The 27932-nt window shown below is 40.1% G+C and overlaps 2 protein-coding genes across 4 annotated transcripts in view; one reads left to right on the plus strand and one right to left on the minus strand.

Annotated features, from left to right (window-relative positions):
- Positions 1–968: 968 nt before the first annotated feature.
- Positions 969–8227, plus strand: LOC110970251 (cytochrome c oxidase assembly factor 1 homolog). Its single transcript, XM_022220506.2, has 5 exons — positions 969–1353; positions 4561–4667; positions 6061–6212; positions 7269–7345; positions 7904–8227. The coding sequence occupies exons 2-5, from the start codon at positions 4574–4576 to the stop codon at positions 8037–8039; spliced, it is 459 nt and encodes a 152-aa protein (XP_022076198.1). The 5' UTR covers positions 969–1353; positions 4561–4573; the 3' UTR covers positions 8040–8227.
- A 448-nt stretch (positions 8228–8675) lies between these two features.
- LOC110971125 (E3 ubiquitin-protein ligase RNF31-like) overlaps positions 8676–27932 on the minus strand; it is an 89273-nt gene continuing 70016 nt past the window's right edge. For 2 of the 3 annotated variants that reach the window (XM_051953321.1, XM_051953322.1), the window contains 3 exons: positions 14947–15043; positions 13049–13214; positions 8676–10543 (listed from right to left, as the gene is read on the minus strand). In XM_051953321.1, the coding sequence (XP_051809281.1) occupies positions 10493–10543; positions 13049–13214; positions 14947–15043 (314 nt within the window). In that variant the 3' untranslated portion in view covers positions 8676–10492. The remainder of the gene's footprint in view (positions 10544–13048; positions 13215–14946; positions 15044–27932) is intronic. The other variant, XM_051953323.1, reaches the window with a different exon arrangement.

Consider the following 27932-nt stretch of genomic DNA (forward strand, 5'->3'; position numbering starts at 1 on the left):
CTTTTGCTAAATATTAAAATTACATTTACATCCATTTATACTGAAAAAAGATGATATGTGTTCATTTTTAATTTTTTTGCAGTGGTAGCCTGAAGTTTAGAGAAGTGGAAGGTCCTCGCTGCAATCCTCAAACCAGCAGGATAAAATTCTGAAGATTACAATATAAGTAAAAACCATAAATTAAGAATAGTAAGACACTAAATAACCTTTGACTAAAAAGACAGCAAGCAGACAATTTTCATGCCCGAGATTTAGAAATAGCTAAATAAATTCAAAAGCTTAACATGATACTGTGCAGCTAGTTAGAGATATTGGTCATCAACCTTTAATCTTGCTTTTTTTTTTTAAGAAGGCTAGATTAACTTAAAAATTGCCCACTCCATTGTTGTAACTTCAGTTGGTTATGGGACATTGTAAAAATCCTGGAAAATGATTTATTGAAAAGTGTGGGAACCCTGTTCTTATTTTTCTTTATTCATTCTTTATTTTTGTTCAAATGTCATTATTTGTTTTTTTTTCATTTTAGCATTAGTTTTTCTTATTTATTCATCATCATTTATTTATTTTGTCTATTTGAATATTGTAAATATTAAAGATTGACAGTATAATATCTGTGCGTGTATAGCTATTTCTTTATTACCTATCTACTTAATATAATTTTTATATGAGTTCAATGGTTTTAATTATTCTTAAGTAAGCAGTAAAAGAAGTACATCTCTGACGTTTATAACAAACCAAGCTGTTCTAAAATCGGTTGAAAATTGAGCAATCTACAGTGATTTTAAAATCCATGCGCCATTGACTTTAATGTTATGAGTGATCGAGCAGCCCTGTCCCAAGATGGCCGCCATGTGGCGACGTCGCACCTCATAGGCTGACAGCACTCATGAACCATCTAGTGTTTGTATCTATGCAGGGAACGCTGTGATGCTGTGAGATCGCGAGATTCAGTGAGAGTGACGAAATTCAACATGGCGGTCCCCAGCTGCTAGATCAGAATTAAACAAATCGCCCTTTTTTCCTAGACTTATTCAGATTGAAAAAACAACCTAACTCAGTAGCTGTCACACCACTTCCCGCTTCGGTGTTCTGGCTCGTCAAGCCAACGACGAGCGGCTGTTGAAACTGTTAAAAACATCACTTTCCACCGCGTCCACCGGCTCGGACCCCGAGGAGGAAACCATCACCGTCTCATCATCGCAAAGTTCGAGCACTTCCAGCAGAAAGTGCTCGTAAGGAGCAAAGGACGGGAGCTGAAAGACACGTCGTACGGGATGAACTACCAGTTTCTCAGGGAAATCAACGAGAGGCGCAAAGTTTTATACCCCTTCATGAAAGAACACAGGCAGAAAGGTAAACGAACTGCACTGGCTGTGGACAAACTGTACATAGATGGGCAGCTATTTCGGGAACCCTCCATTACCCCCTGGCTCTTCGAAAAAATAACGCAATAATGATAATAAGAAGGCTTAAATGCTTAATACATCACTGAGTAATTTATGCTAGAAAACGTAATAAAAAAATCACAGGTGTAAATGTCTCACTCTTCTTATCTACACACCCCACTGGAGAACTCCCTCCTGCTTTTCTCTATCTCCCTCTCTGTATGTCTCCCCTTACCCCTCTCCCCTCTCACACACTCTCTCTCACACCCTATGTACCCCTTATGTTTATTGTGCTTGTATGTTTTATAATGTGTTTGTTGTTATTTTTTAAGGCAATGTTGTGCTATTATATAATGCATATATAGATTCTGTCTTGCTGTATACATCTCTCTCCAACACCCACAGCTCACAGACAGCTCACAAGGACACACACAGACGTTATTTTATATTGCTACATACTCAATGACTGAACTTCTCTCTCTATGTTCAAGTTAAATATCATAGCCTGGAATGTTCATGGCATACGCTCACAAACAAAAGAGTTAAAATCATCAATTATGTCTCTATTTTAAAAGCAGATATTTTGCTCCTCCAAGAAGCACATTTACTACAATCGGAAGAAAAATCTCTATTAGATCCAAATTATGATATCATCTTTTCATCTTGTTATAACAGAAGACAAAGAGGGGTCTCCATTCTAGTGCATAAGAGATTACCATTCACTTTAAATAGCACAGTAACGGACTCAGAGGGCAGATATATTATTATCCAGGCAACAATCTTTCATAAATTATATTCAATTGCAAATCTGTACGCCCCGAATAATGATGATCCAGCCTTCTTTCACGCTGTATTCTCTTACTTACACTAGATCGATCTAATAGTCCAATTTTGGGGGTAGGGGTGGCAGATGGGTCCTCTTGCCCCGGGCTGCCTGGATCGGTCCTGGCGTGCTGTGGGTGTCGGTAGGTGCTCCCTCTTGTTCTCGGGGTCCGTGTGGTACACGGTGGCCCCGGTTGCTCTCTGGGGTTGCTGCCCTGTGGCTCCTGCTGCCCGGAGGGTGGGGCACCTTGTTAACTTGGCCCTGCCGTGCCGTGATAGAGGTTCAGGGCTTCGGGGTCCTTCACACTTGCATGTGCATGTTTGATCAGGTCTCACCAGCTCCTGTCGAGTTCCGCTGTTGAGCAGTGATGGGACCCACCAGAATGTGCTGAGACTCTCTCCAGAGTCTAAACTCACACTAAACCCATTCTCTCTTTCTCTACTATCTTCTTCTGGCCTATTCCACTCTATACTGCCAAGACATCCACAACTATGGTGTTCAATACTGTTTATTTATTTATGTTTGGCTTTTCTGTTTTTTGTTTGTTTTTTTTAACTGTTTTTTTTGTTCGTTTGTTTTATTGATGGGTAATTAATAGTCGGGAATAACACAGCACCTGACATTCTTCAGATGTAATAGCACCGCTTGCTAGTCCTTGTCCCTGTCCGTCCTGTTTCGTCCTGTCCACCCTTTGTTTCCCTGCACATCACCACTGAGGTGGAGCACTGCCCTCCCTGGCTCTTAATAGGGAATTCTAATAAAGAATATCAGCTTAGCTTTCAGGGAGGGCTGTGATGGTCACACGCATGCACTAAATAATAAAATATTTGGCTGCAAGACTAAAATATGCATTAATCTCATAAAATGTTGACACCCCTTCTGTGGAGAATTAGAATAAATGCAGACAAAAAAGTAGGTCATTTAGCTGGCAAAACTGGGAGAAGAAGCAGCTTCTGTGTAGGCCCAAATATCATCTAAAGAGGTTTTGTTAAAAGGTGATGCGATAGTGGTTGTTGAAGAATAGCAACTGGATTAGATGAATTGTCATGGAAAATAAAACAGGGACACATGATCCTCAGCGACTCAACACACATCCTCCACTCAGAATATGAACTCTTGTTAGCATGCAAATGCTTTCAGAGCCACCAGATACAAAAATAATAATTTTAAACTTTCATTTGTCCTTCATCCATAATACTCTTAAATAGACAGCAACAGCCATTGCATCCCTTGGTTGGAGTAGCAGACACCTCTTATCTTTTGACCTTCTTGTTTTATATCCTTGGTTTTTAGATTACTTTTTATTTTGTATTTCTTACCTCTAATCTTATGATCTGATTCAGTTTTATTTTATTGCATATTACCCTGTGCCATTTGGTCATATGTCATGTGCAATTTCATTCTGTGCAATAAATTCTGTAGCACTTTTTTGTTGACTGATGTGTCATGTATGGTTGTTTTGTGTTTTTTATGTGTTTGTTATGTATGTACAGCTGCACCCAGCAGTTTTAGCCTAAGCCAAATTTCCTCTGTGACAATCAAGTTCATCTCATCTCCTCTCATCTCCTCTCAAGAAAGAGCCCGTGCAACATGAATGTGGACTTGTGGAGTGATGTGCAAGGCAAATTCAGGACTAAGGTTTTTTTTTTCTTCCCCCTCCTGCTTTTTCAATGTTCAGCTGCAGAATTGGCTAAACAAATGGAAGAGTAGGAGCAGGTGTAGTTTGTCCTCCGGTAACTTGTAGACCTAGTAACCTTGAGCTGGAAGCTTCAATATGATATAGTTGTTCAAAACAACTGGATTAATCCCTCTTACTTTCAAGAGTCTCTGCAGAACTATTACAGTCCATTTTGACAGCAGAGTTTGTTGTCAACCCAACTGAAGCATGGCAGGAATGGTAGTTAAGAATATTGCATTGAGATGAGCTGGTGTTCTATGAGACTTTCCTTGACTGCTTGCTTTGATGCATGTGGAATTGAGACTTCTTTTTGAGGAGATGACTTGTACAAGGATTTGAACTTCTCAAAGAAATTTTGAAGGTTGGAATTACAAGGGAAAGGCTATACAGATTGGAGTTGTGAATGATAAATGAATGGAATGGAGAGGAGTTTGAGGAATAGACATGACTGCATTTTTGTATGTTGGTGAGTTTGGCTGCCTGATGGTTCCATGACTCTACTGGTGGTCAGTATGGCAGTTTTCCGGAATGCCATGAAAATCTGATGGGGTTGGGCTCTTTTTTTGTAGTTATGAAAACCATTTTGTTGGAAAAGACTCACAGTACCATATTACAAAATTCACATGAATGTTCCACATATATATGTATTTAACATTAATATCATTCTCTGTCAGGAACAAAGCAAAGATGAGGGTTTCAACCAGTCAGCTGCAGCAGCTCACCATCTTTACCACAGTGCTGACCGGTGGAGGGGTTGGCACCATGTACTATCTACTTCAGAGTAAGAACAAATGCAAATTTTTTGTTGTGGGTTTGGTTTTGTGTTCCACTTACTTCCTGTTTTATTTGTACCTTTTCTTCCACCTTTTTTCTGTGTTTCTGTCCATTTTTTTATTGTGCTTTTTAGTTTTGTCGTGGTTTCTCTTATACATCAAGAATATGTAGATGTTGAATAAAACGTCCAGTGACACTGTTGCGTTTTATGATAGACATGATATTTTATTATAAAAGGACAGCATCTGATCAGATACCATGGTGGAGAATTTCAGAGCAAATAAGAAATCCCGCAAGACAAAGGGCCGACAGTCATTTTATACCCTCTGGTAAAGGAGGATTACAACATTTGGTGTCTGTGAGAAGTCAAAGTACAGGATACCTCCTCCAATCAAGGCCCTGGGTTCTGTGGGCCTCAAAGACCCCCATCTTGGACATTCGAGCTCCTTGACTTTGTGCCATACCAGATAAGGAAGCAGGGAGCGTTTTCAAACCAATCCCCATAGACTCCCATCCATGAAGCTCCTGGAGTGGGAGCCCCAAAATCAACATAGTATAAGATTTCTTGAGCTGCAAAACACATTCCAATGAAATGAGCACCTTATGTCTTCAAGTTCCCTTTGTAGTAAACAACTCATGATAAGCTACTCATCTCAGATACTAGAACAGGCAAAACAGATTACATTCTACTAAAGTAATGCATGTCTCAGATCAGATACTACATTTTTCATCTGTGTGAACCATGTGTCTTTTGTTTCTTCCTTTGTCACTTTGTCCTGTTTTTCTACCCTCCTATTAGACCTCCTGTTGTCCTACCTGAATTCTTCCCTATGTTCATCATCTGTCTCTGGTGTGTACATGTAGTTCTTTGAACCCATTTGTGTTTTTTTGTTGTTTTTTTCTTGCTATAGTTTGTGGCTTTGTTTCTAGTCTGTATATGAAGTGAATGTGAGCTTTATCTGTGCTTTTGGAAAAAGTGGAGCTTTATAGATTTGAAAATAGCTCTGTATTTCCATGTGTCTTGCTTACAGCTCAACTGACATATTTACTCTATATTGATTTTTGAGTTCATTTGCTTACTGTTGTCATCTTGTAGAGAGCGTACTGTTATTTCTAATGTTCCTGTAGCACCGCTGGATGATGGCAGCAGCCCTGTCCTGCTGCTCCTTTAGCCTCCGACCCTTGTATCTATGGTTAAAATGCTTTTGGTACAATGTCAACACAGCCTGAGTAGCTAATGCAGTGATGTTGTCATGAGCCACACCAGTTGTGGCTTAGTTGCTTCTGCATATTGAGGTGCTGAAAAAAGGTTGTTAAAGCAACATTTTTTTTGTGGGCAAAACACAATAAAGTAACATTTTGTTCACACCCTTGTACCTTTCTGTCTCTTGTACAATTAGAAAAAATTGCTGAGTCAGGCTACCATAAACTGGCTTTGCAGGAGCTGGAATCATGTCCATTTGCCATGGAAAGTCTGGGGGCTCCACCTTTAAAAGTTCATAACATCCATCTGACTGACAGAAACAACCGTATAGCTCAACACACTGCACAGGTACTGTGTTTTAGAAAATCATCAAATGTTGTCGTTCAGTTTGTACAGTAAATATAAAAATGTATTATCCTACCTAGAGGAATGTTGGTAGAAGACTGTTGATCATGTAGGTTAAAACATTTATATTTATTTTACTACTCAAATCACTCTCTGATGCTTATTTCTAATGTGACAACTGCACGCTAGAGCTCTAAAACTTCAAACTTGATTCATTTAAATGTGATTTTTAAGAAAAGCATTTAGATCTGACACTGTCAATGGAGGATGTGACGAAATAACTTTAGTGAAATTAAAGATAATGATGAAATCTTTTCCGTAAGAAAAACCAATAGACTAATCTATTTCAAATAAGTGTCTTCTTAGTAGCTGGAGTAGAGGCAGTGTTTTTCTGCATTACCACCATAGAATGTATAAGAAAGATGGACATAGCAATCGGCCCTGAAAAGTGAAGCCAACCTGGAAGTGTCAAAACCTGCAATACAACCAAGTGGCTCAAAAAACGCTGACTCCACCACACACCAATTCAAAACCCCAACATAACAGACCAGAGAAAGATATTTTTTAAGTTGTAATACTAATGTTCTTCATGTAGATTAAAAGATTAAACACCCAGAATATGACCAAAGTTAAATTTCAATGTTTTGATTTCAATGTTATAATCAATTTCTGTTTCACTATTATATCACTCTACAAAGGAAGATAGAAATCACTTGCAGTTTAAAAAAACCCAACAAAAAACCTCTTATCTTCCCCCCTCACTATCTGCGTAACAAGCTCTGGAAAGTCTTTTATACATGCTGATGACATTTCCCATGAAAGGTTATTGGTCCGTATGCAGGATATTTGAATGCACTGATCTTAAACATAGCCTGGTCTGGAGCAGGGTAGGTGTATGACAAGTTACTGTGGACATATGCTGTGGTAAGATGTGAACCACCATTTTAGTACCAAAAACCAAGAATTAAACCAGAAGTTACCTCGCTAACCTCAAATGTGTACATGTCTGTCATTGTGTATAGGCAACTAAACTAGTTTCCCCCTTGCATTGTGTTGCAGATAAAGATCCCTGTAACTGGGTCAAAAACTGGGGGCTATTTGTATACTACTTCATTTAGAGACCCCGATACCAACAGGTGAGTACACTGCAGATGATGGTAGAAATTGATTTTTGTTCAGTTTATTGTAACAGCTGTGTATTACATAAATAACTGTGGCTCGATTTTCATAGAAATAGAGTGTGACATGTTAACATCTTTGTTCAGCAGATTGATGTGGCATACTGTCATTAGTGTGGCAGCCAATACTTAAAGAATTTGGTATTTTATGGAGATTGTAATTGGCTTTTCCCGCCTGTGTGGTCAGTGCTTGTGTCATACTGCTGTTTTATACTGTATGAAAAGCTTCTCCCTCAGCATCAGTATGAAACACACGTGAGAAAGTATGTCTCGTGGAAATTTGCTTTATTGGCACATATTGACAAGTAATCATTTGATCCTCTTTAAAACGGTGCATATTAACACAAGTGATGTATTGTAACAACACCACACAGAAAATTAGATTTTTCAGCCTTTTATTTCCATATATCACGGACAACCCTGGGATATGTGAAAATCTGATACACTCATAGCTTCTAATACAGCATTGCCAGTTGGTTTGCACCATTCCTGATGTGTGTTTGTCCCTCTCTGCAGTTGGAATCTGAAGCAGGCAGTTCTGAAGCTCAGGGAAGGACAGATCATTGACCTGCTGAATCCTTCACCAGTCGCATCACAAACCCAAGCAGCAGAGAATAGACAGGGTGTAGAGACAGGGGACTGGCATAAATAAGTAGTCATGCTCAAACAGGTCCTACAATACAGACATGTTCTTAAACCGACTCTTGTTTTGATGTTGAGTCATTGCTGTTTTAGTAAATACCTCATCTGAAGTTATGACATCTGTGAAAACTATGATGTGTCCAAGGTCTGGACATGCGAGACATTGCCAATAAAAATCACTTTGGTGTTGAACATAAACTACCCTCTAGTCAAAACCTTTTTTAGACCAACTGGCAGAAGAACGTTTGTATGTGTGTGCTAACAGCAGCATACAGACCTGGGGTTTCACTGACTGAACAACTCACTACTTCTTGTGCAAATGTACAGAAAGCACATACATGATGAAGGCGTTTTTGTGACACCCTGGTTCTTATATAGAACTACACAGACAATCTAGTTTATACTGCTGTGAGCTCATTGTTTTCAGACACAAGTGTTTTAATCTCTAAAAAGTTTCCAGAACAGAAAAGCATGATTTGTGTGTGTATTATGGTCTTCAAACTTTATGTAGCCACCAGGATTTCATAATGTAAAATGTAATGGCCTTTTCTTATTTATCTTATTTCCCACTATTTCACCTTATCAGGCCTCCGTTTCTTGACTCACATGTTCCTAGCAGTCCAAATCACAACACAGCAATCGCTGATTCTGTTGCCTTCATTTGGATGGTTTATTGTCACTCAAAACTGAATCACAAAACATTTGAAATTCTAAAGAGTGATCTAATGAAAGGTCAAAGACTGTATACATACGCATTTAAACATTTTTTTGTTTGTACAAACAAAACTCAGTCCCACACCTTCATTTGCTCACACCTATTCATCATTTAACTAATTGCAATACATCTCAAAATTATTCAAAATGTTATTACACACCAACTCAGAAGCAAAAGGATTGATTTACCTCACTTCAGTATTTTAGAAAACTGAAGACATAATTTGCAATTAGCACAAAAAAGTGGCTGCAACATAAGAAAAAAATGCTGTAAAGAAAACCCTGAAACAAGACAACAAAAACAATCTTAAATCTCCCTTTAGCTGTGTACTAATGAGCACAGGCCTACTGCTTTAGATGACTAGTTTAGAGCATATACTGTATGTAAAGATAAACATAGTCTTGGAGTCTGGAAAGTAAAGCCAAAGCAGAAATGTCTCCAAATCAGCATTCTTTCTGACAGCAAGCAGGGGTCAGAGTCCTCTGGTTGCAAAAATAAGTCAGATTTTATACTGTAGACATGTATAAGAAAAGGACAATGTTACTTATTTTAATACTTTGCAAGCATTTTCCTGATGAGGTTGTTATTACTGAAGTTATTTTAATCTCTACCTGCACAACATGGACACCTCCCACAAGAAGCCATTTGGCAGTATCTTGTTAAAAATGTGTAAGTCCTTTGTCTTTGAAAGAGAGTTTACTTTGAGCAGGCAGAAAAGAGCCGTTCAACCCTGGTGCCACGTTCATACTTTTTGTATATCAATACTTTGCATGTGAGAGACTGTGACTTTATTAGTATAATAGTTGATCTGCTGTGTCATTGTCAATAAAACAAAATGGTGATAAATGTGCATTACAGGCAAAATTCATGGCAATGTAATTTTTGGACTGCTGCAAGTATTGTGGTGTCACTGTTTCTTGAAGTGAAACTAGTGAGTTTGGCAGATATTTTACATTTAACTTAGGCTTCCTGGTTAGCTGCTGCAATGCAAATCTGCTCCAGCTCAATTGATGAGATCAAATTCTGTCAACAGCCCAACCACTGACCAATCGCATCCATGACCGTGCCTACAAGATCTTAACAGGGGCAAAAATAAAGAGTGTACAACGACAGAAAACATTTTCATTTATTACCACAGTTACTTGCCACCTCAATACTTTCCCTGATATTAGCATCAAGATTTAAACAACAGCTACAAACCAGTTGGACTAATCGTTGAACTGTACTGACTCGTACTGATTTCCCAGATTATTCAAAGTGCACATTTCTGACCAAATTGATCTCAAGAACAGGCAATTTCATGCTTTCCATGAAAACTCACACTATTTTTATTCATGTGCTAATATAATTGCACAAGGCTTTCCTAGTCATCAATTAGCCTTTCAATGCGAGTAGCTAACACAATGTACTTTTAGAACACAGGAGTGATGGTTGCTGGAAAAGGTTCTATTTTAAAACACTGGCTCATAATTTGAGAAAAAGGTAACAGCAAAGCCTCATTATGTTTAAAAACTACATTTTTTTAGTTTACTTTTTATCAGAGCTGCTACCACAGTCTATACATATCTCATTTGACAGTGAGTCACTGATCAAGTGAAACCAAAAATACTCAGGCAGAGAAATATTAGCTAACATTAATAAATACAAAACCTGGAGGGGTATCATTGCTATCTTGTCTTGTGCTGCTGGGTTTTAAGTTGAAAGATTAACATACTTGCAGCAGCAGGAAACAGGAAGTGAGGCATTTATTATTTCTTGCGTGGCACCTTTTCACCAAGTGGCACTTCATCCATGAGTTTCTGAAGGGAAACCACAGGGAAATATTACTGTATCAAAATGAAATATTTTCCATATAAATTCACACAGTTTTTTTCTAAACGTTCCCACCTCAACATTGTGATTTTTTTCTTTCTGTAGGTGGAAGACGAATTAGTATGATGGAGAAATTCCACATATGTGAGCCACAGGGAAGCTAAATAATACATTTGGCTGGTGACTTGTCCAGGGTGTCCCCTGTCTTCGCCCTAGGTCACCTGGGATAGGCTCCACCCCCTGTGACCCGAGAGAGGATTACGCGGTATATAGACAATGAATGGATTTAAAGGGCTCTGCTATTAATGACAGATTTTTATCCTGAGGAGAGGAATCTGGAAGTGTTTTTTAGGGCCGACTGTTGAACATAACTCACGGCCAGATATTTCATAGCTCCTAGTCTAAATCAAGTGTGGGGTAGTAATAGCCATACATAAAACTTAGCTTTAGCTGAGACAAAATTGAAAAATTAAGTTGAAGCAAGATAAAGATAATGAAAGTAGAATAAGATGTGTGAAACCCAAGACAAATGGAGTTAGGTTTAATGTGAGCGATGAATGTGTACCAAATTGGAAGGAACCTGACTTTTTCCACAGAGGAAATAAAATGATGGGAGACATAGTAAATCTGTTAGCATTGGCTGCCTGCACACTACAGCACAGAAGATGACAAATGATAATAAACATCTGCAGCATGGATCTGCATATGCTGAAAGATCTCAGTATAGTGAGAAAAAACGGGTCTGAACTTTCTTGTACAAAGCCTCCATATTATTAGTCCTGTCCAGCTTAATATCTATGTGGACACTGAGGTGCAAATAATTTTCAACAAAATCCACCTCTGTTCCCTTAAGGATGATGTGGTCTGGATTAATCCTGTAGCTCCTGAAATCCAACACTCTTTTTAACACTCCACAAACCTGTCTACCACACTCCTGTACTTTGAATCTTGTCCCCTGCTGATACAGCCCACCAAAGCAGAGTCATCAAAAACTTCTGCTGATGGTGGAACTGTGAGATGTATCCGAAGTCAGAGGTGTACAGAGTAAACAGAAAGGGAGACAGGATTATCCCCTGAGGTGCACTCATGCTGGTCATTGTGTCTGGTCAGGGTGTGTCCCTGGGATAGACTCCTACAGAGATCCCACAGAGAATTAAGCAGTGATGGATGTATTTCTGTACTTTTGTAATTTGGTAAATCATCTCCCAATGGCTCTAATATTTGGGATTTCTCCATTACATATGTAAACCTTAAAAACCTTAAAAAGTATTATAGATTGAATCAGGTGTAATGGGATGGAAATAATGATGATGCAAAAATGATGAATGAGAAGAAGTGTTCTAAAATCAGTAGCAGGGTTAGTATAATAACTATGATAATTGCGATCATACTATAATAACTGACATGAAGCTACTTATAGTTTGGTCTCTAATAACAAAAACACAACAGCTGGAAGTGCAGCAGGAACTGTGACACACAGCTCATGGAGGCAATGAGTTAGACTTACACCTTCCAAAGATATCACTGTATGGTAGTCAGGGGTGAAAGTAAGCCGGAACGGTCTGGTACTGTGTACCGGCAAAAGATCTGGTGGCGGTACGCCGCTCTTCCACCGGTATCTATGGGTACGCTGCCCGGCTGCCTGCTATCGACCATTCACTCGGCAGTGCGTGAGTGCGCATGTGTGTCTACTGTCCGCAACACAGCGAATGCTATGGACAATAGCAGCCAATAGCAAGTAGTATTTAAAAATGCATTAAGTTAGAGCGAGACGAGGGTTTTGGTAATAGTACCGGCAAGAATTTAAAACTACTTTCACCCCTGATTGTAATCATAGATCAATATCCATAATTGCCTCTTAACTCCTTAACTTGCCAGAGAATCACTGTACAAGTTTTCTTCAGCATTAGCGTGATAGCTGTCTGCACATCCATTGTTTTTATCTGAGTGGGGGCTCAAAGTGTAAGACTTTGTAAACTTTTGCTAAGGCCCTCTGGGAAATTTCAGCATAAATCTCAACATATGTATGAACAGGTAGCTTTAAAATCTGCTGATCATCGTCAAGTGAAAATGAATAATCCTGAGACGAATATAAATGTTTGAGCCAAATTGTATCATAATCCATTAAACAAATGTTGAGATATTATTAAATGAAGAAATTTGTGTCTTTTCTTTACAACTATATCAACTATACATTCAATCTTCTTGAAACCCAAGGAAGTACAATGTCAAGGTGGAAGTTGTTTGGATGAACGGCGACCAACATCTATGATGTGAAAAGCAAAGGGAACTGTATAATATACATGATGTATATCATGTTTGACAGTGGGTACTGTGCTATTTTAACGCAAATACACAATACTGGGACATAATCTGAACAACACCATTTGTACTTGACACACGACAAAAAAATGTGTACATCTGAACAAGAGGTGTCTAGCATTGTCAAAAACATAAGATCACATCAGTCATACATATGTATACACACTTACTTCGAGCAGTCTGCAGTAGTAGGTGAAAGCGTCCTCTCCGTCTCTGTGGGCATCATCCACTTTGTATCTCCTGCAAGCCAGCAGCAGCTCAGTTGAGCTGTAGAGGGGGGCAGGGTCAATGGAATAACTGTTGATCAAGCTGACCAGATACTCCCGGTAATGCTTCCTGGATATCGGTACAGCAAGCCGTTAGCATTGTCATACAGCAGTGTAACGGTTGAAAAGACAGCATGAGATTCTATGATGCTACCTGTTAATGGAAAATTGTGATTTATTTTACAGCCTAGTTCATTTTTTTTGTAGCTTTGGCTATGATTTTCACAGGATATGCAAACATCTCACATACTGTAAGATCATTCAGCACATTCATCTTCTGTCTAATTACAGTGACTGTAAAAAGTATTAACCCCTCCTTGGAAGTTTTTACCTTTTACAATTTTTCAACATTGAATCGTAGTCCATATAATTTTTTTTTTTTTTCTAAAAAAAAAAGAACCTACAAAAAGGTCATGTCATGTGAAAAGAGTTTTCTACAAAGCCAAGTGAATTGATTAAAAGCAGAAAAATTCAAATAAGTATTACTCCCTTCAAGTCAATGCTTAGGGTTGTATGGTGCACCATCGCCTCACAGCTAGAAGATCCATCCTGGGCCTACGGTCTTTCTGCATTCTGAGTTTGCATGAGTGAATGTGAGTGTACTTGGCTGTCTGTCTTCCTATGTAGCCCTGTGATAGACTGGTGGCTTGTCCAGGGTGATGGAAGTCAATACTTAGCAGATGCACCTTTGACTGCAGTTACAACACTGAGTCTGCATGGATAGAGCTCAATGAGCCTTGCATATCTGGACATTGACATTTCACCCTATTGTTCTTTTAAGTGCTCAAGTTCTGTATTACACAAGGATCATGAGTGAACTGCACTTTTGAGACCAACCAGAAATTTCCAGTTGGACTGAGGTCTTGTCTCTGACTCGGCCGCTCAAGAACATTTACCATGAAAAAATTCCTTTTGACTAAATGCTTTGGGTTATTGTCTTGCTGGCAAGCAGATATTTTCCAGAGTCTCAGTTCTCATCCCGACATCATGATTTTGCCAAACCATACTTCACAGTGGGAATGGGGTGTTTGTGAGGATGTGCAGTGTTTGGTGTCGTCAGCTTAGCATCTATTTCGAATTAGATGAATCACTCTGAAGAGAGCAAAATCCTATTTTACAATTTATATTTTAAATTTATTGATATTTGTAGAATTCTGTTTTTCATTTTTACATGAAAGAATCTTTTTCTTAGTACATTTTTTTTGTCAAAATGCCCAATTGAAAATGATTCCTTGCTAAAAAGCAACAAAAAAGGGGGAAACTTCCAGTGGAGTGCATGCTTTTTTATTGGTGCTGGTGCTTCCTTTCATGTATTTGTAATAGTTCACACAAGACTACACAGTGATGGCACTAAAGATGCTAGTCAATCCTGACAGGTTAAATGCTGGGCTACTAACACAACAGGTTTGGATCTCACACAGATTTCACCAGCTTTTGATGCAGGTTGTTTTCTGTGATGAATTTGTATGCTCTTTTAAAGGTCCAGAGTACCAAGTAGCTAGTTTAAACCAATTCTAATATAGTGATGTAGCTAGTCTGTTGGCTATATGTCATTTCACTAATAAATGAAGGAATCTGTATGTCTGTTCTTTGCCTTTCGCAACAACTATTTGTTGTTGTCACATCATTTGGCACATTGGGCAGGTGTATTGCTGGGATTCCTCGACATTCAGTATCTAGCTGGAAGTTACTTAGGTGAGTTGTTGGTCATTTCTTGGCTAAAAGTGGTTTTCTGTTAAGCCTCCACAGCAAACCTGTGGTGGATGGTAAGAGCAAATAACCCTGTAAGAAAGCCATCATACTCGCAGAGTCCAGCATGTCCAGGTTGGGTCTGAGCTCCACAGGCGGAATCTGGCTGCTGCCCTCCCTCATCCTTTTGTTCTATTACTCCACAAAGTCCTGAAAAAAGAAAGGGAAAAGGTTATAGTACAAGACACAAAAAAGAACAAAATGAGACCCATAAACTCTATAAACTCTTACAAAACCAAATGCTTGGGAAAGGATATTATGCATCTAATATTTTCGAGATATATTTTTACTGTCAGGGTTTATTCCACAGCTTAAGTTAAATTAGGCTAGTCTAATTAGGAATGAAAAGTAAAGGGAGGACCACTATTTTCACAAATGATGAGCTCTCTCAGAAAATGCTATAGAAGATAGTAAGTACAAAGAATAAAACAGAAGTCTAAGAAAAAAACTCAGTGATTAAAATTAGAATCAGAAAAATTGAATTCTGAGTTTGTAGTTAAAAACATGGTTAATGCAGGCAAAATGTTGATTTTACATGAGTTTTTGCAGGTTCAAAGGGTCCCAGAGGACACCACTTCATTAATTAAAGAATCAAATGCGAGATTAATTACTCAGGAGAGCTCTGCCTTGAAAGTGGCATCACGTCAAGCACCCAAGCATCATGTCAAAGTCAGAGGAGTGTCATCTGGGAAAATAGGGCAGCGACTTACTAGAGAAAAGGTAGACTTATTAGTGTTCTATTTGCACGAGATTAGTATTACCTCGGGACCAATAGTGATTTGTAATAACTGTGGAGAATGTCTGTGATCTTAATCCAGTACGAATGCGCCATGCCTGTCATTTGTAAAGTAAATATTCCACCACAAATTACGTACCATATTTCACCAAACACCGACGTCCTGTGATACTGAATACTAGTCCGTGCAAATCTGCATCTCAGTGATTGGGGGGGTATTTTAGTTGTACTTGTTTTTATTGTGCACCATTTTCCACCTCCATCCCAGTTGGACTATGGAGGCTGAGGTGGAAATTATTGACAGTATTTTAGGCCTATACACAACAGGCCTACAGACCACAACAGGCAGAAACCGCAAAATCTGATCAAGAAGAAGAAGGAAATTTCGGAGAATACTGAAATGAATGACATGCGTAGCAGCATGCGGTAAGAAACATTTTTCTAGCCGTATCATTCAACAGGCTTAATACGAATGCCCTGACAGCCCATTACCCCGACAACACAGCCCAATGTTCTGAAGTCACGTTGCTGCTTTGACTTATTATTGTTGCCATGATGACCATGATACCATAATAAAAGTGATCATTTTAGCCCAAACCACAAGCTTTCCATAAAACTAACCAAGTGATTTTTGTGCCTACACCTAAGGAGACCCTAACAATATGTCATGATCCCTCCCTTCTCTGTGCTGTGCCCTTGGCCCTCTGACGATCCAGGCCAATGGGACACAGCTGCTGACGGAACGCAGCTGTGCCGGATCATTAGTCAGTGGCAGTGAAAACCAGATTTGCCCCAGCAGCCACCACTGGTTCATTGCCTCTGCTGGCTCCCTGCCAGCCGCTTCGCCCAGGTCTACTTAGTCTCCGGACTCCCCCCTGCCTGCTCAGTCCTGCCTGGCTCAATCCCGGAGCTTGCCCCCTGTGTCCCTGCCTTGGCTTCGGCTGCAGGAGTGCAGCGATCTCCACTGCACTCCTGCAGCCCCTCCTTCTCCGCTGCACTTAGCAGCCGCCTGTCAGCAGCTCCGGCGTATGCCGACACAGACTGATGGCCTCTGAACCGATCTGCTGCATCCCTGTTTGGACTTTTTTGAGTGTGAGTCAAGCCGTTTGCTTTTGTGTTAGGTCTTAGCCCATGTAGTGGCCAGTTTTGTTGTGTATTCTTGGTTTCGTCGATTTCTGTATGGAGTTTGGTGTGCTTTTGTTTATCCAGCGGGTGTCTTGTGTTTCTTTAATAAACTCCTTGGTTTAAGAATCAGTTTTGCCTCCTGATTGCCTGCAAACACTGCATCTCATCCCAAACCTTCTGGATTGGGTTTAGGTCTGGTGACTGTGGAGGCCTGGTTATCTGACGCAGCACTCCATCACTCTCCTTCTTGGTCAAATAACTCTTACAAAGCCTGGAGGTGTGTTTGGGGTCTAGGGCTGGCCCGAATAGTGGTTTCTGGTCTCCGGATATTCGGGCCCTATTAAAGATGAATATCCGAATATTCGTTCCGCCCTGTAATGTCCGACGGGGGTTGGTACAAAATTTGCTTTGTACAGGCCATAAATTGATGAGGTGACTTTTATTCCTAAATAGACAAATCCAGATGGGGACCAACGAAAAGGGGCAGAGCAAGTGGGAGACCAGGGCAGGTCGGGGGTCAGGGGCATTGCCTCAGATTTAGAACAATTAATCTTATAGCCTGAAAACTGACTAGTCACTAATTATTTCCACAGCTCTCTGCTTTTTCTTAAGATTAGTGGAGAAAGAAATTGCAAATCCATGAATAACTGCTTTGGCAGTCTCCCACAGAAGGTTTGGGGATATGTCAGGGGTATTGTTCTCTGTAATAAAGTAATTGAACTGTTCTGTAAAATATCGTTTAAAGTCCGGGTTTTTAAAAAGATGATTTGGGAATCGCCACTGCATCCTAGGGCGTTGTACTCTGCTGGATAAGACCAGAAACACTGGCGTGTGATCACTAATAAGAATATTACCAATGGAGCAAGAAAGCACCTTCTTTTTTTTTTTTTTGAATTTTATTTATGAGCTTTTTGTTTTACAGAACAAGAGACATACAATATCAAACGAACAAACAAACGAACAAAACAAACAAACAAACAAAAAAATACATATACATATATATATACGCACTGCCACACAGTACAGTAAAGGAAGGCCAGAAGGCCAGAGTTCATGCCAGACCAAAAACAGAGTTCATAGGGGATGACAATAAAATATTATATGTCTTAGAATACGTTGAGGATCCAGGTGTAAAGTCCAGAAGATTGATTCCAGGCAGATTTGTGTTAAGGACAATGAATGAGGAGGAATATAGCCATTCCAAACTGAAAACAAAATATAAGTTACAGAGGTACAGTATGTAGGAAGACATACCTGTGCAGTCAACAGTTTATTTTTTCCTTCTTTATATAATCAATAAAGGGTCCCCAGATCTTCTGAAACTTAGGTTGTGAGTTAGACAAAGAGTATCGTATCTCCTCTAAGTATAGGCAAGAAACCACGTCATTTAGCCAGGCATTAAAGCAAGGAGGTGTAGCTGATTTCCACTCTCTCAGAATTGCTCTCTTTGCTATAACCAGGCCAAAACTTAAAGCTTGTTGAAGGGCTGGAGGAAGGGTTACCGAGTGTGCAGAACAGCCCAAAATAACAACAAGACAATCAGAACAAAGAGTTTTTTTATATATATATGACACTGTATAGTTGAAAATGTCTTTCCAAAAACTTTGAAGTAGGGGACATGACCAGAACAGATGAGCCAAAGTCCCATCTGCAGTTTTACATCTAGCAGATACACTGGGGTACATTTTATTTAATTTGGTCTTAGAATAGTGCAAGCGGTGAATGACTTTAAACTGAATCAGTTGAAGTCTAACATTAATTGAACAGTTTTTTATTACCTGCAATCCTTTTACCCATAAATCATCTGAGATGTTAGCACCAATATCTTTCATCCAGGCATCCTTTAAGAGAAAAGATGGGGCTGCAGTAGAAAAGAATTTGACCAAGTTTTTATCGACTGTTTTGAGGTGGGAGATTTTTTCATAAGATCATTAAAATTGTGCTGTTCATCGTGTCAAACTGAGGAATGGTGCATCTAATAAAATTTCTTATCTGGAGGTAACGAAAAAATGCCCTGGTGACAAATTAAATTTCAACTGCAGATGATCAAAAGATGCAAAGCGGTTGTTAATGTATAGATCTTTAATTGTTGTCAAACCTTTATCTGACCATTGGGCAAATGAAATGTCCATCAGACCTTCCAAAGCCATTTGGCCACATGCCTTCCCATTAGGGAATGAACAAATATCCATCTTAATTTCCTCTACTGTAAAATCTGCATCCAATTCCTGCCTGGCAGCCTCTTGAAGGATCGGTATTTCCAATGTATTGAGAAAATCTGCAACATCACTATCCGTTGCATTTGACTGAGAGGAGTACAACTGGCTGAAATGTTCAGCAAATATGTCATTAATTAGCTTTGGACTGGTTATTAGTTCTCTAGTAGAAGAGGATATTTTATGAATTGCTCTTTCAGCTTGTACAGCTTTTAGTTGCCTTGACAATAACTTATCGGCCTTATCCCCTAACTCAAAGTGCCTCTGTTTAAGTTTTTGAATTTGGATCCTAATCTGGTCCCCAAGAATTTCATTGTATTCCATTTTGATTTTTAAAATAGAATCAAGGGTGTCTGACACTTTAGATTGCCGGTATGAATCTTCTAAGGTGGATAATTCTGACTCAATGGCAGAAAGACGGCTCCGGGCTTGCTTTCTTTTTGATGATTGGTAAGAGATTATGTTACCCCTTTTTACAACTTTAAAGGTCTCCCAGAGTAATGAGTCTGAGACAGCGTTATTATCATTAGTCTGGAAAAAATCAGAAATTTTAGCTTTCATGTATACACAGAAGCTTTTATATAAAACAAGTGAAGGGTTAAATTTCCAGTTATATGTTCATAGGGGCTGATCAAAATTAATTTTAATGATAAGTGGAGCATGGTCTGAAATTAATATGCCACAATGGGATGAACCAACAACATTTGGGATGAGGTTAGAACTGATTAAGAAATAATCCAATCTGGAGAAACTATTGTGAACAACAGAAAAGAAAGAACACTGTTTGTCTAAAGGGTGCTGGTGCCTCCAAACATCAACCAGGTCGTGAGTTTCCATAAGATTATTAAGAATCTGAGTGGACTTTAAAGTAGCAGCAATTTTAGATGAAGATCTGTCTAGCTTCGGGTTTAAGTCACCGCCAATGATGATATAGTAATTATTATAGTTTGATATAAGATTGAAGACTCTGTGAAAAAAGTCTGGGTTATCAAAGTTAGGCGCATAAATGTTTAAAAGAACTAATTCGTAAGAATTTACTGTACCGGAAACAAGAAGAAACCTCCCGTTTAGATCACAAGTCACAGATTTAAACACAAATGGGATCGTTTTACGAATGAGTATGGCAACCCCTCTGGCTTTAGAAGAAAATGTTGATTGGTATACCTGTGATATCCAAATAGACCTTAACTTCCTCTGTTCTACTGGTCTAATGTGGGTTTCCTGAAGGAAGATTATATCTGATGACATTGATTTTAAGTGTGTAAATACCTTAGCTCTCTTAACAGCACTTCCAAGGCCTCTACAGTTCCAAGAAGATATGGTGATGGGACTTACATCTGACCTGGATGTGTCATCCTGCATTTAAAGTCTATGTTACAAAGGGTCAGGTCTGACATGGTATACAATACAATCGGCAGTGCGACACACAACAAATAAAAACAAGACCCAAAAACAAAGCACATGAACAGGCTGCACAACCCAATACTTACTTAGGAGGCTGCTGGGTAACGGAGCCCACTAACCCTAGAGTCTAAAGATACACACGTGGACAAAATTGTTGGTACCCCTCAGTTAAAGAAGGAAAAACCCACAATTCTCACTGAAATCACTTGAAACTCACAAAAGTAACAATAAATAAAAATTTATTGAAAATTAAATAATCAAAATCAGCCATCACTTTTGAATTGTTGATTAACATAATTATTTAAAAAAACAAACTAATGAAATAGGGCTGGACAAAAATGATGGTACCCATAACTTAATATTTTGTTGCACAACCTTTTGAGGCAATCACTGCAATTAAACGATTTCTGTATTTGTCAATGAGCGTTCTGCAGCTGTCAACAGGTATTTTGGCCCACTCCTCATGAGCAAACAGCTCCAGTTGTCTCAGGTTTGATGGGTGTCTTCTCCAAATGGCATGTTTCAGCTCCTTCCACATATGTTCAATGGGATTCAGATCTGGGCTCATAGAAGGCCACTTTAGAATAGTCCAACGCTTTTCTCTCAGCCATTCTTGGGTGTTTTTGGCTGTGTGTTTTGGATGGTTGTCCTGTTGGAAGACCCATGACCTGCGACTGAGACCAAGCTTTCTGACACTAGGCAGCACATTTCTCTCCAGAATGTCTTGATAGTCTTCAGATTTCATCGTACCTTGCACACTTTCAAGACACCCTGTGCCAGATGCAGCAAAGCAGCCCCAAAACATTACTGAGCCTCCTCCATGTTTCACCGTAGGGACAGTGTTCTTTTCTTCGTATGCTTGGTTTTTGAGTCTATGAACATAGAGTTGATGTGCCTTACCAAAAAGCTCCAGTTTGGTCTCATCTGTCCAAAGGACATTCTCCCAGAAGCTTTGTGGCTTGTCAACATGCATTTTTGCAAATTCCAGTCTCGCTTTTTTATGAGTTTTTTTCAGCAGTGGTGTCCTCCTTGGTCGTCTCCCATGAAGTCCACTTTGGCTCAAACAACGACGAATGGTGCGATCTGACACTGATGTACCTTGGCCTTGGAGTTCACCTTTAATTTCTTTGGAGGTTGCTCTGGGCTCTTTGGATACAATTCGAACGATCCGTCTCTTCAATTTGTCATCAATTTTCCTCTTGCGGCCACGTCCAGGGAGGTTAGCTACTGTCCCGTGGGTCTTGAACTTCTGAATAATATGAGCCACTGTTGTCACAGGAACTTCAAGCTGTTTAGAGATGGTCTTATAGCCTTTACCTTTAAGATGTTTGTCTATAATTTTTTTTCGGATGTCCTGGGACAATTCTCTCCTTCGCTTTCTGTTGTCCATGTTCAGTGTGGTACACACCTTTTCACCAAACAGCAGGGTGACTACTTGTCTCCCTTTAAATAGGCAGACTGACTGATTATGAGTTTGGAAACACCTGTGATGTCAATTAAATGACACACCTGAGTTAATCATGTCACTCTGGTCAAATAGTTTTCAATCTTTTATAGAGGTACCATCATTTTTGTCCAGGCCTGTTTCATTAGTTTGTTTTTTTAAATAATTATGTTAATCAACAATTCAAAAGTAATGGCTGTTTTTGATTATTTAATTTTCAATAAATTTTTATTTATTGTTACTTTTGTGAGTTTCAAGTGATTTCAGTGAGAATTGTGGGTTTTTCCTTCTTTAACTGAGGGGTACCAACAATTTTGTCCACGTGTGTAAAACTCTGCAGCCACTTCCACAACTCCTCCATAGTAGAAAGAAAAACATAGTTAAGTGTACCCAAATGAGAGGCCAATAATAGACGTAAGATGTCCCAGAACTTAAGGGAAAATATGAAAATAGATTAAGTCACTGAACAAAACTAATTAAATATACACCAGATGAAAGGATTATGCGCAAAATAAATATTATAAGTCAACTTAAAGAGCTGGTATTAATACTTTCACAAAGCATAAAGAAACAGTTCAGAGCACAGTTCACTGATATTTATCAGGTAATCGCAGTAAAAAAAAAAGAAAAAAAAAACATCTCCGAAAAACCGTCTGAGAATAGGAAAAAAAAAATTGGTACTTGAACAGCTTACTAGACACTCCAAGCAAGATGGTTTGGCAGAATACCAAATAGTGTATATTTACATTCTTTTAACTGTAATAGCAAGATCGAAAATAGTAATGTATTAATGAAGCTTGAGAAAGAAGACGTCAAAATTTTGTTACATGAGTCATATTAAATGTCCATAAGGGCGCTAACAAAACACGGTCAAAAGATAAGTGTCTTAATCAGAGATTAGAGAGTTGGCAAACCGTTTGGCGTCAGCTGAAGATTCGAAGATGATGGTTTTGTTGTTGTAAATGACTTGAAGTTTGGCTGGGAAGCGGAGCCTGCACCTGGCACCAGTGTCGGTAAGCCTCTTCCTCACAGTGTTGAAGGACTGGCGCTGGGATAAAATCTCGGTGGTGTAGTCCAGGTAAATGGAGATTCTCTGCCCCTGGTATTGTAGCGGTGCCTGTTGATGGGCGAGCCGAAAGATGTTACCCATGTCACGGTCATTATGTACTTCGGCAATTATGATTCGTGGACGCTCATTAGGAGATGGTTTAGGTCTTAAGGAGCGGTGTGCACGATCTATTATAACCGGCTTGCTGAAACTGTAGTTCGGGGATCAGACGTGACACAAACTCGGAGGGATTGCCATTTTCTTGACCCTCTTGAATACCAACGATCCTGATATTGAGTCTGCGGGAGCGCCCCTCCTTCACCTGTAAGTCGTTGCAAGTAGCTTCCAGTGCCGATATCCTAGCGTCATTTGCTGTTAATGCTTTGTCCATACCATCCATACGCCATTTAGTTTCACTGTGTTCCCTTTGAAATGTTGAAAGGGTAGAGTCAATGGAGTCGAGACGACCCTCCATGGACTTCTTTAAATCCGCCATGAGACAGGAAACTTTCTCCAGTTCAGCGCCTTGTTTAGCAATAGCGGCTAAGATAGCCTCGTTGCTAGCGGCCGATGAGTTAGGCTGAGACACTGTCTTGAGGCTGTCGTCTTTCTTCGGAGACATGATGCAAAAAACTACGGTCTAGAAGTTGTCCTGTATTTCAGTGGTTTAACCGGAGATGAAATAAAGCTGGATACAGTCTTTAAGGCATTAAATATAAAGAAGAGTGCAGAGCCACCACAAAACACGTCTACTCCATCACAGCGCACGAGCGCCCCACAAGAAAGCACCTTCTGAAGGCCATATTCAGAGATGAAAAAATAATCTATTCTTGAGGATGACTTATGAACTTTAGAATAAAATGTATAAGACTTATCATTAGGATGAAGAGTTCTCCATACAGCAACATAATGTATGTCCTTGCAGCAGCCAAGTAGAGATTGGGCTAGCCCTGTATTAGACTGTAATGATCAACTGGATTTATCTAAGAGTGGGTTCAAACAGCAGTTAAAATCCCCAGCTATCACAGAGGATTTGACCATCCACTTAGAGAAGGTAGAGAAAACTTTAGTGTAAAAATCTGGGGCGCGAATAGGCGGAGCATAAACATTTAAATAGGAGACAGGTTCTCCATATAGAGTCCCTTTAATCATATCTGCCTAATGTGTCAGCTTCGGCCTCCACTTCGGTTAAAGGGAAGAACTTATGAACTAGGATAGCTACTCCCCTGCTTTTTAAAGTGAAAGCGGAATAAAAGACCTGGCCTACCCAATCTGTCTTCAATTTTTTACAGTGTTCGCTATCATTTAAATGAGTCTCCTGAATCAATGCGAGCTGTATTGTCTCCTTTTTTAAGTAGTTAAGTATATTCTTGCGTTTTATTGGGTCCCAGATCCCATGGACATTCCAAGAGCACATTCTAATTGTTGTATCATCAGCCATTATTCCATTCAGTACATGTAATAGATCTGCCTGACTCCCTTGTCAACATGGTAGTGTCCAATACAAGCCTTCTGACCAGGAGGAAAGCAAAAAATACAAATACAAATACATACCTCTTAAGTGTGGGGAAAAACAAAACCTGAAAACACCCCCTCCCACTCCCCAGATGTCCCCCCAAACGGGACATCTAGAAAAATATGCATTGAGCATCTTACCTAACCTAAACCAGTGCTCCACTTAGCAACGTAAATAGATATACAAACATCAATATAAGCCTACACATATATAACTATACACATGTACACACATATATATTTGCATACTGTGCATAAAATCTGACAACAGATACTTAGCTGGGATGTTATGTGAACTCACCACTCAGTGCTTGAGTATAGTAATCAAAACGGAAAGACATTAGAACAAGTCCGAGAAGGTCTAAAGCCAATCTGTTAATCACCCCGCGCTACTGTAGTGTGAAAAAGGTCCAGTGAGCTATGGAGAAGTGGTCTTCATCTTTCATTTTCGTTGGTATCGAGCGCTCCACCTGCTTGGAGTGCCGGGGCTATGGTATCCATATAGAATTTCTCTGCATCCTCCGGTGTAGTAAAGCTGTACCTCCTGCCATTGAATGTGATCCGCAGCCGAGCTGGGAACAGCAGACTATATCGGATGTTTGCAACGCGGAGTTTTTGCTTAATATTGGTGAAAGATGCTCACCGCGAAGCGACGTCGGTTGTGAAGTTTGGAAAGATGTGTACCGCGTATCCTCGAAACGAGAGTGGGCCTTTCTCCCTAGCCAGCTGAAGGATGTGCTGCTTCATTCTGAAGTGATGTACCCAAACTATCATCGGTGTTGGGGGGGCATTTGGGCCGGAGATTGATCGGGAGGCAAGGCAGTTTGCCTGGTCCAACACCTCTGGGCCGTCTTTGATATTCATACCCAATGTCACGGCAAAGAAGTCAGTCACAAAATCCGTAATTCGTGATCCCTCCAAATTCTCTGGGATACCCAGTATGCGCAGATTCTGTCTCCTGCTCCGTGACTCGAGGTCCTCCGTCTTAGCTGTTAGCAACTTGTTGCATTTCTCCAATGTCTCACTTTTAGCTTCAAGAGCAGTTAGCCTGTCGTCACATTCTTGTAGTGAAGTTTCAACCACAACCAAACGTGAGGCATATGAATCGACAGTAAATTGTAAAGTGTCCAAAGACGAGCAAGTTTCAGCTCGAAAGGATTCGATAAGCTCAATTACTGCTGAGATGGAGCTGCCATCCTCAATGTCGCTGAGTCCAGCAGGCGATGCGGGGTTAGCTCTCTCGCTAACTTGTCGAGTAGTAGGGCCCATAGTACCTCGAGCTGAGCGTTCTTGACGAGAGTTTCCTTTCCCAGACATATTGTGCTGTGTCTCAATTTGTCCAGAGATTAACACTAGGAAGACTGCGAGGGGATCTACTGGTGTTTTATTACCTTTAAGGACTGAAGAGGGATCATTTAATCCTCCTGTCCTGCTCTGTCTGCCCCGGAATGTGCATTATGCTAATCATGTGGCAACTTCTTGCAGGGAGAACAGTGGAAGGTGTTAACGGTGTGTGTGGGCGGGGGGTGGGAGGAAATATGCTCCCCCTTCCCAGGGAGGATTCTCCTCCTGCCCTGGGATGTGGACTGATCATTACGCTAATTATGTGGCAGCTTCTGGTTTTACCCAGCACACATCTTTCAGCAAGCCTCCTTAGCATAAGCCTGAACCCTACTCAGGTTCCATACCTTATAGTTGTTGATCTGTGCTTGTTTACTGGTGACAATGCACTGGACATAAATTCTAAATTTTTTGTATTGTACTGTGCTTTCAATTTATTCCGATGTTGTAAAACACCCTGTGTACTCGTACTGTGAAGGGTGCTATGCAAATAAAACTTTACTTACTTACTAACCAAGAGAAATTAGCCAAAAAGGAAGAACTAGCTTTTACAGCAACTGAAACTTCATTGCTTCTGACTCTGCCCTTCTTCTTGAAAGCTTGAATGTTCCTGGGTTTTTCTGTAAATATTTTGCATTGCTTAGGATGGATAACCACATATTTATCTTTTTTGTTGAGTGCAAATAAGTAAGAGACACAAAAATAAGAGGATGAAAAATGCTTATTCTAATAGTTTATTTATATTTTTGAATCAACACTGTAGAAAGCACAAACAATATTTACACAATTTACACATTTACCGTGTGTGTGTCATCACACAACTTTTTCAAAACTGGTCTGCGCAGACCTGGCACTCCCATGGCACTTCTCTTTTGCATTTGCCACACGTTAACTTGTAGCAATGCACACATCGAACAGTAGCAGGGTTCTTTTTGCACCGGTGATGGACTTGGCACTTCTGCCTTTTGCCCGGTTCCACTGGTGTGGCGGCCTGTTTGCGAAGATGGTTTTCCTTTCCAATCTTCTTTGATGTCACATAAGACTCAGCCAACTCACAGGCAAGCCGCATCAGAAAATCTGGCCGCCTTTCCGTCCTTCCTGTGCAGGCTTGATATAGCACATGGGCATTCAGGGCTGCCATGTCAACCATATTATAAAACACACTGACAGGCCATCTTCTTGTTCCTGCCCGTACGCTGTACTGCCGCACCATCTGATCCATGGCGTCCACACCGCATTTAGTGGAGTTGTACTGGGTGATGGTGCTTGGCTTTCTTTTGCGGCTGTCCTCAGTCTGAATCACACTGTGCATGCTGCTCATAACGTAGACTGTCTTCTTCCGGCTGGCTGCGTACACTGTCAGTGTTGCATCAGTTGTTGAAAACACCTGAGTGCTGAACTCACTTTGCTTTATCTCTCGAGCTGAAGGGGGAATTTCTCTGCGAATTTTATTGAGTGTCCCAAGAATGGTAGTTTTCCGGCTGCGTAATTTTCTTGCAAGTGAAATTGATGTGAAAAAATTGTCCGTCGTGACAGTTCTGCCCTGATCAAGAAATGGTCCCATCAACTTCATTACCACACTCTCAGACAGTCTCTCCTCTTTGGGACGGCCAGGTTCTTTGCCAACATATGGAAAGACATTGCAAATATACTTTGATTTCAAGTCACACGCCACCCAAAACTTGATACCAAATTTATCCGGTTTTGTAGCAATATATTGCAGAAAAGGGCAACGTGTCTTTGATGGATAAAGTTGTTCATCGATTGTGATGTGCCGACCAGGTCTGTAGAATGTGACACAGTTCTGTCGAAATGATTCCCATAATTCGGAAATAGCTGCAAACTTGTCTGTCTGCACTCGCTCAGCCCGTGTGTTCTTGCTATCAAACCGTAGGTGCTGCATTATGTCTTTGAAGCGGTCGCTACTCATTGTTTCCATAATCCGTTTGTTTCCATACATCTCTGACCAGTTGTCAGACAATGATGGAACCTTAGTCACCCCTCGCCAGATGACAACTGCAATGAAAGCCATTAGTTCTGGAATAGCCATGAACCAATCCACAGTCTCTGTTTCCCTTGCATGCTCAATTGTGCATGCTTGAATGGTACGAAGCATCTGGAGAGTGAGAAAACAGAGGAAGCTTTGAAGGCGAGTTTTGATCCTTATTCTGGCTTCATGTGTTGGCTCTCCTTCTGCAGCGTAAGGTTCA

This window comes from Acanthochromis polyacanthus, chromosome 9 (genome assembly GCF_021347895.1).
Source record: "Acanthochromis polyacanthus isolate Apoly-LR-REF ecotype Palm Island chromosome 9, KAUST_Apoly_ChrSc, whole genome shotgun sequence".
Lineage (NCBI taxonomy): Eukaryota > Metazoa > Chordata > Actinopteri > Pomacentridae > Acanthochromis > Acanthochromis polyacanthus.

Coding starts and splice junctions, on each gene's coding strand:
- LOC110970251 (XM_022220506.2), top strand. CDS start 4,574: ATGAGGGTTTCAACCAGTCAGCTGCAGCAGCTCACCATCTTTACCACA. Junction 4,668..6,060: donor CATGTACTATCTACTTCAGA/GTAAGAACAAAT, acceptor TTGTACAATTAG/AAAAAATTGCTGAGTCAGGC. Junction 7,346..7,903: donor AGAGACCCCGATACCAACAG/GTGAGTACACTG, acceptor CCCTCTCTGCAG/TTGGAATCTGAAGCAGGCAG.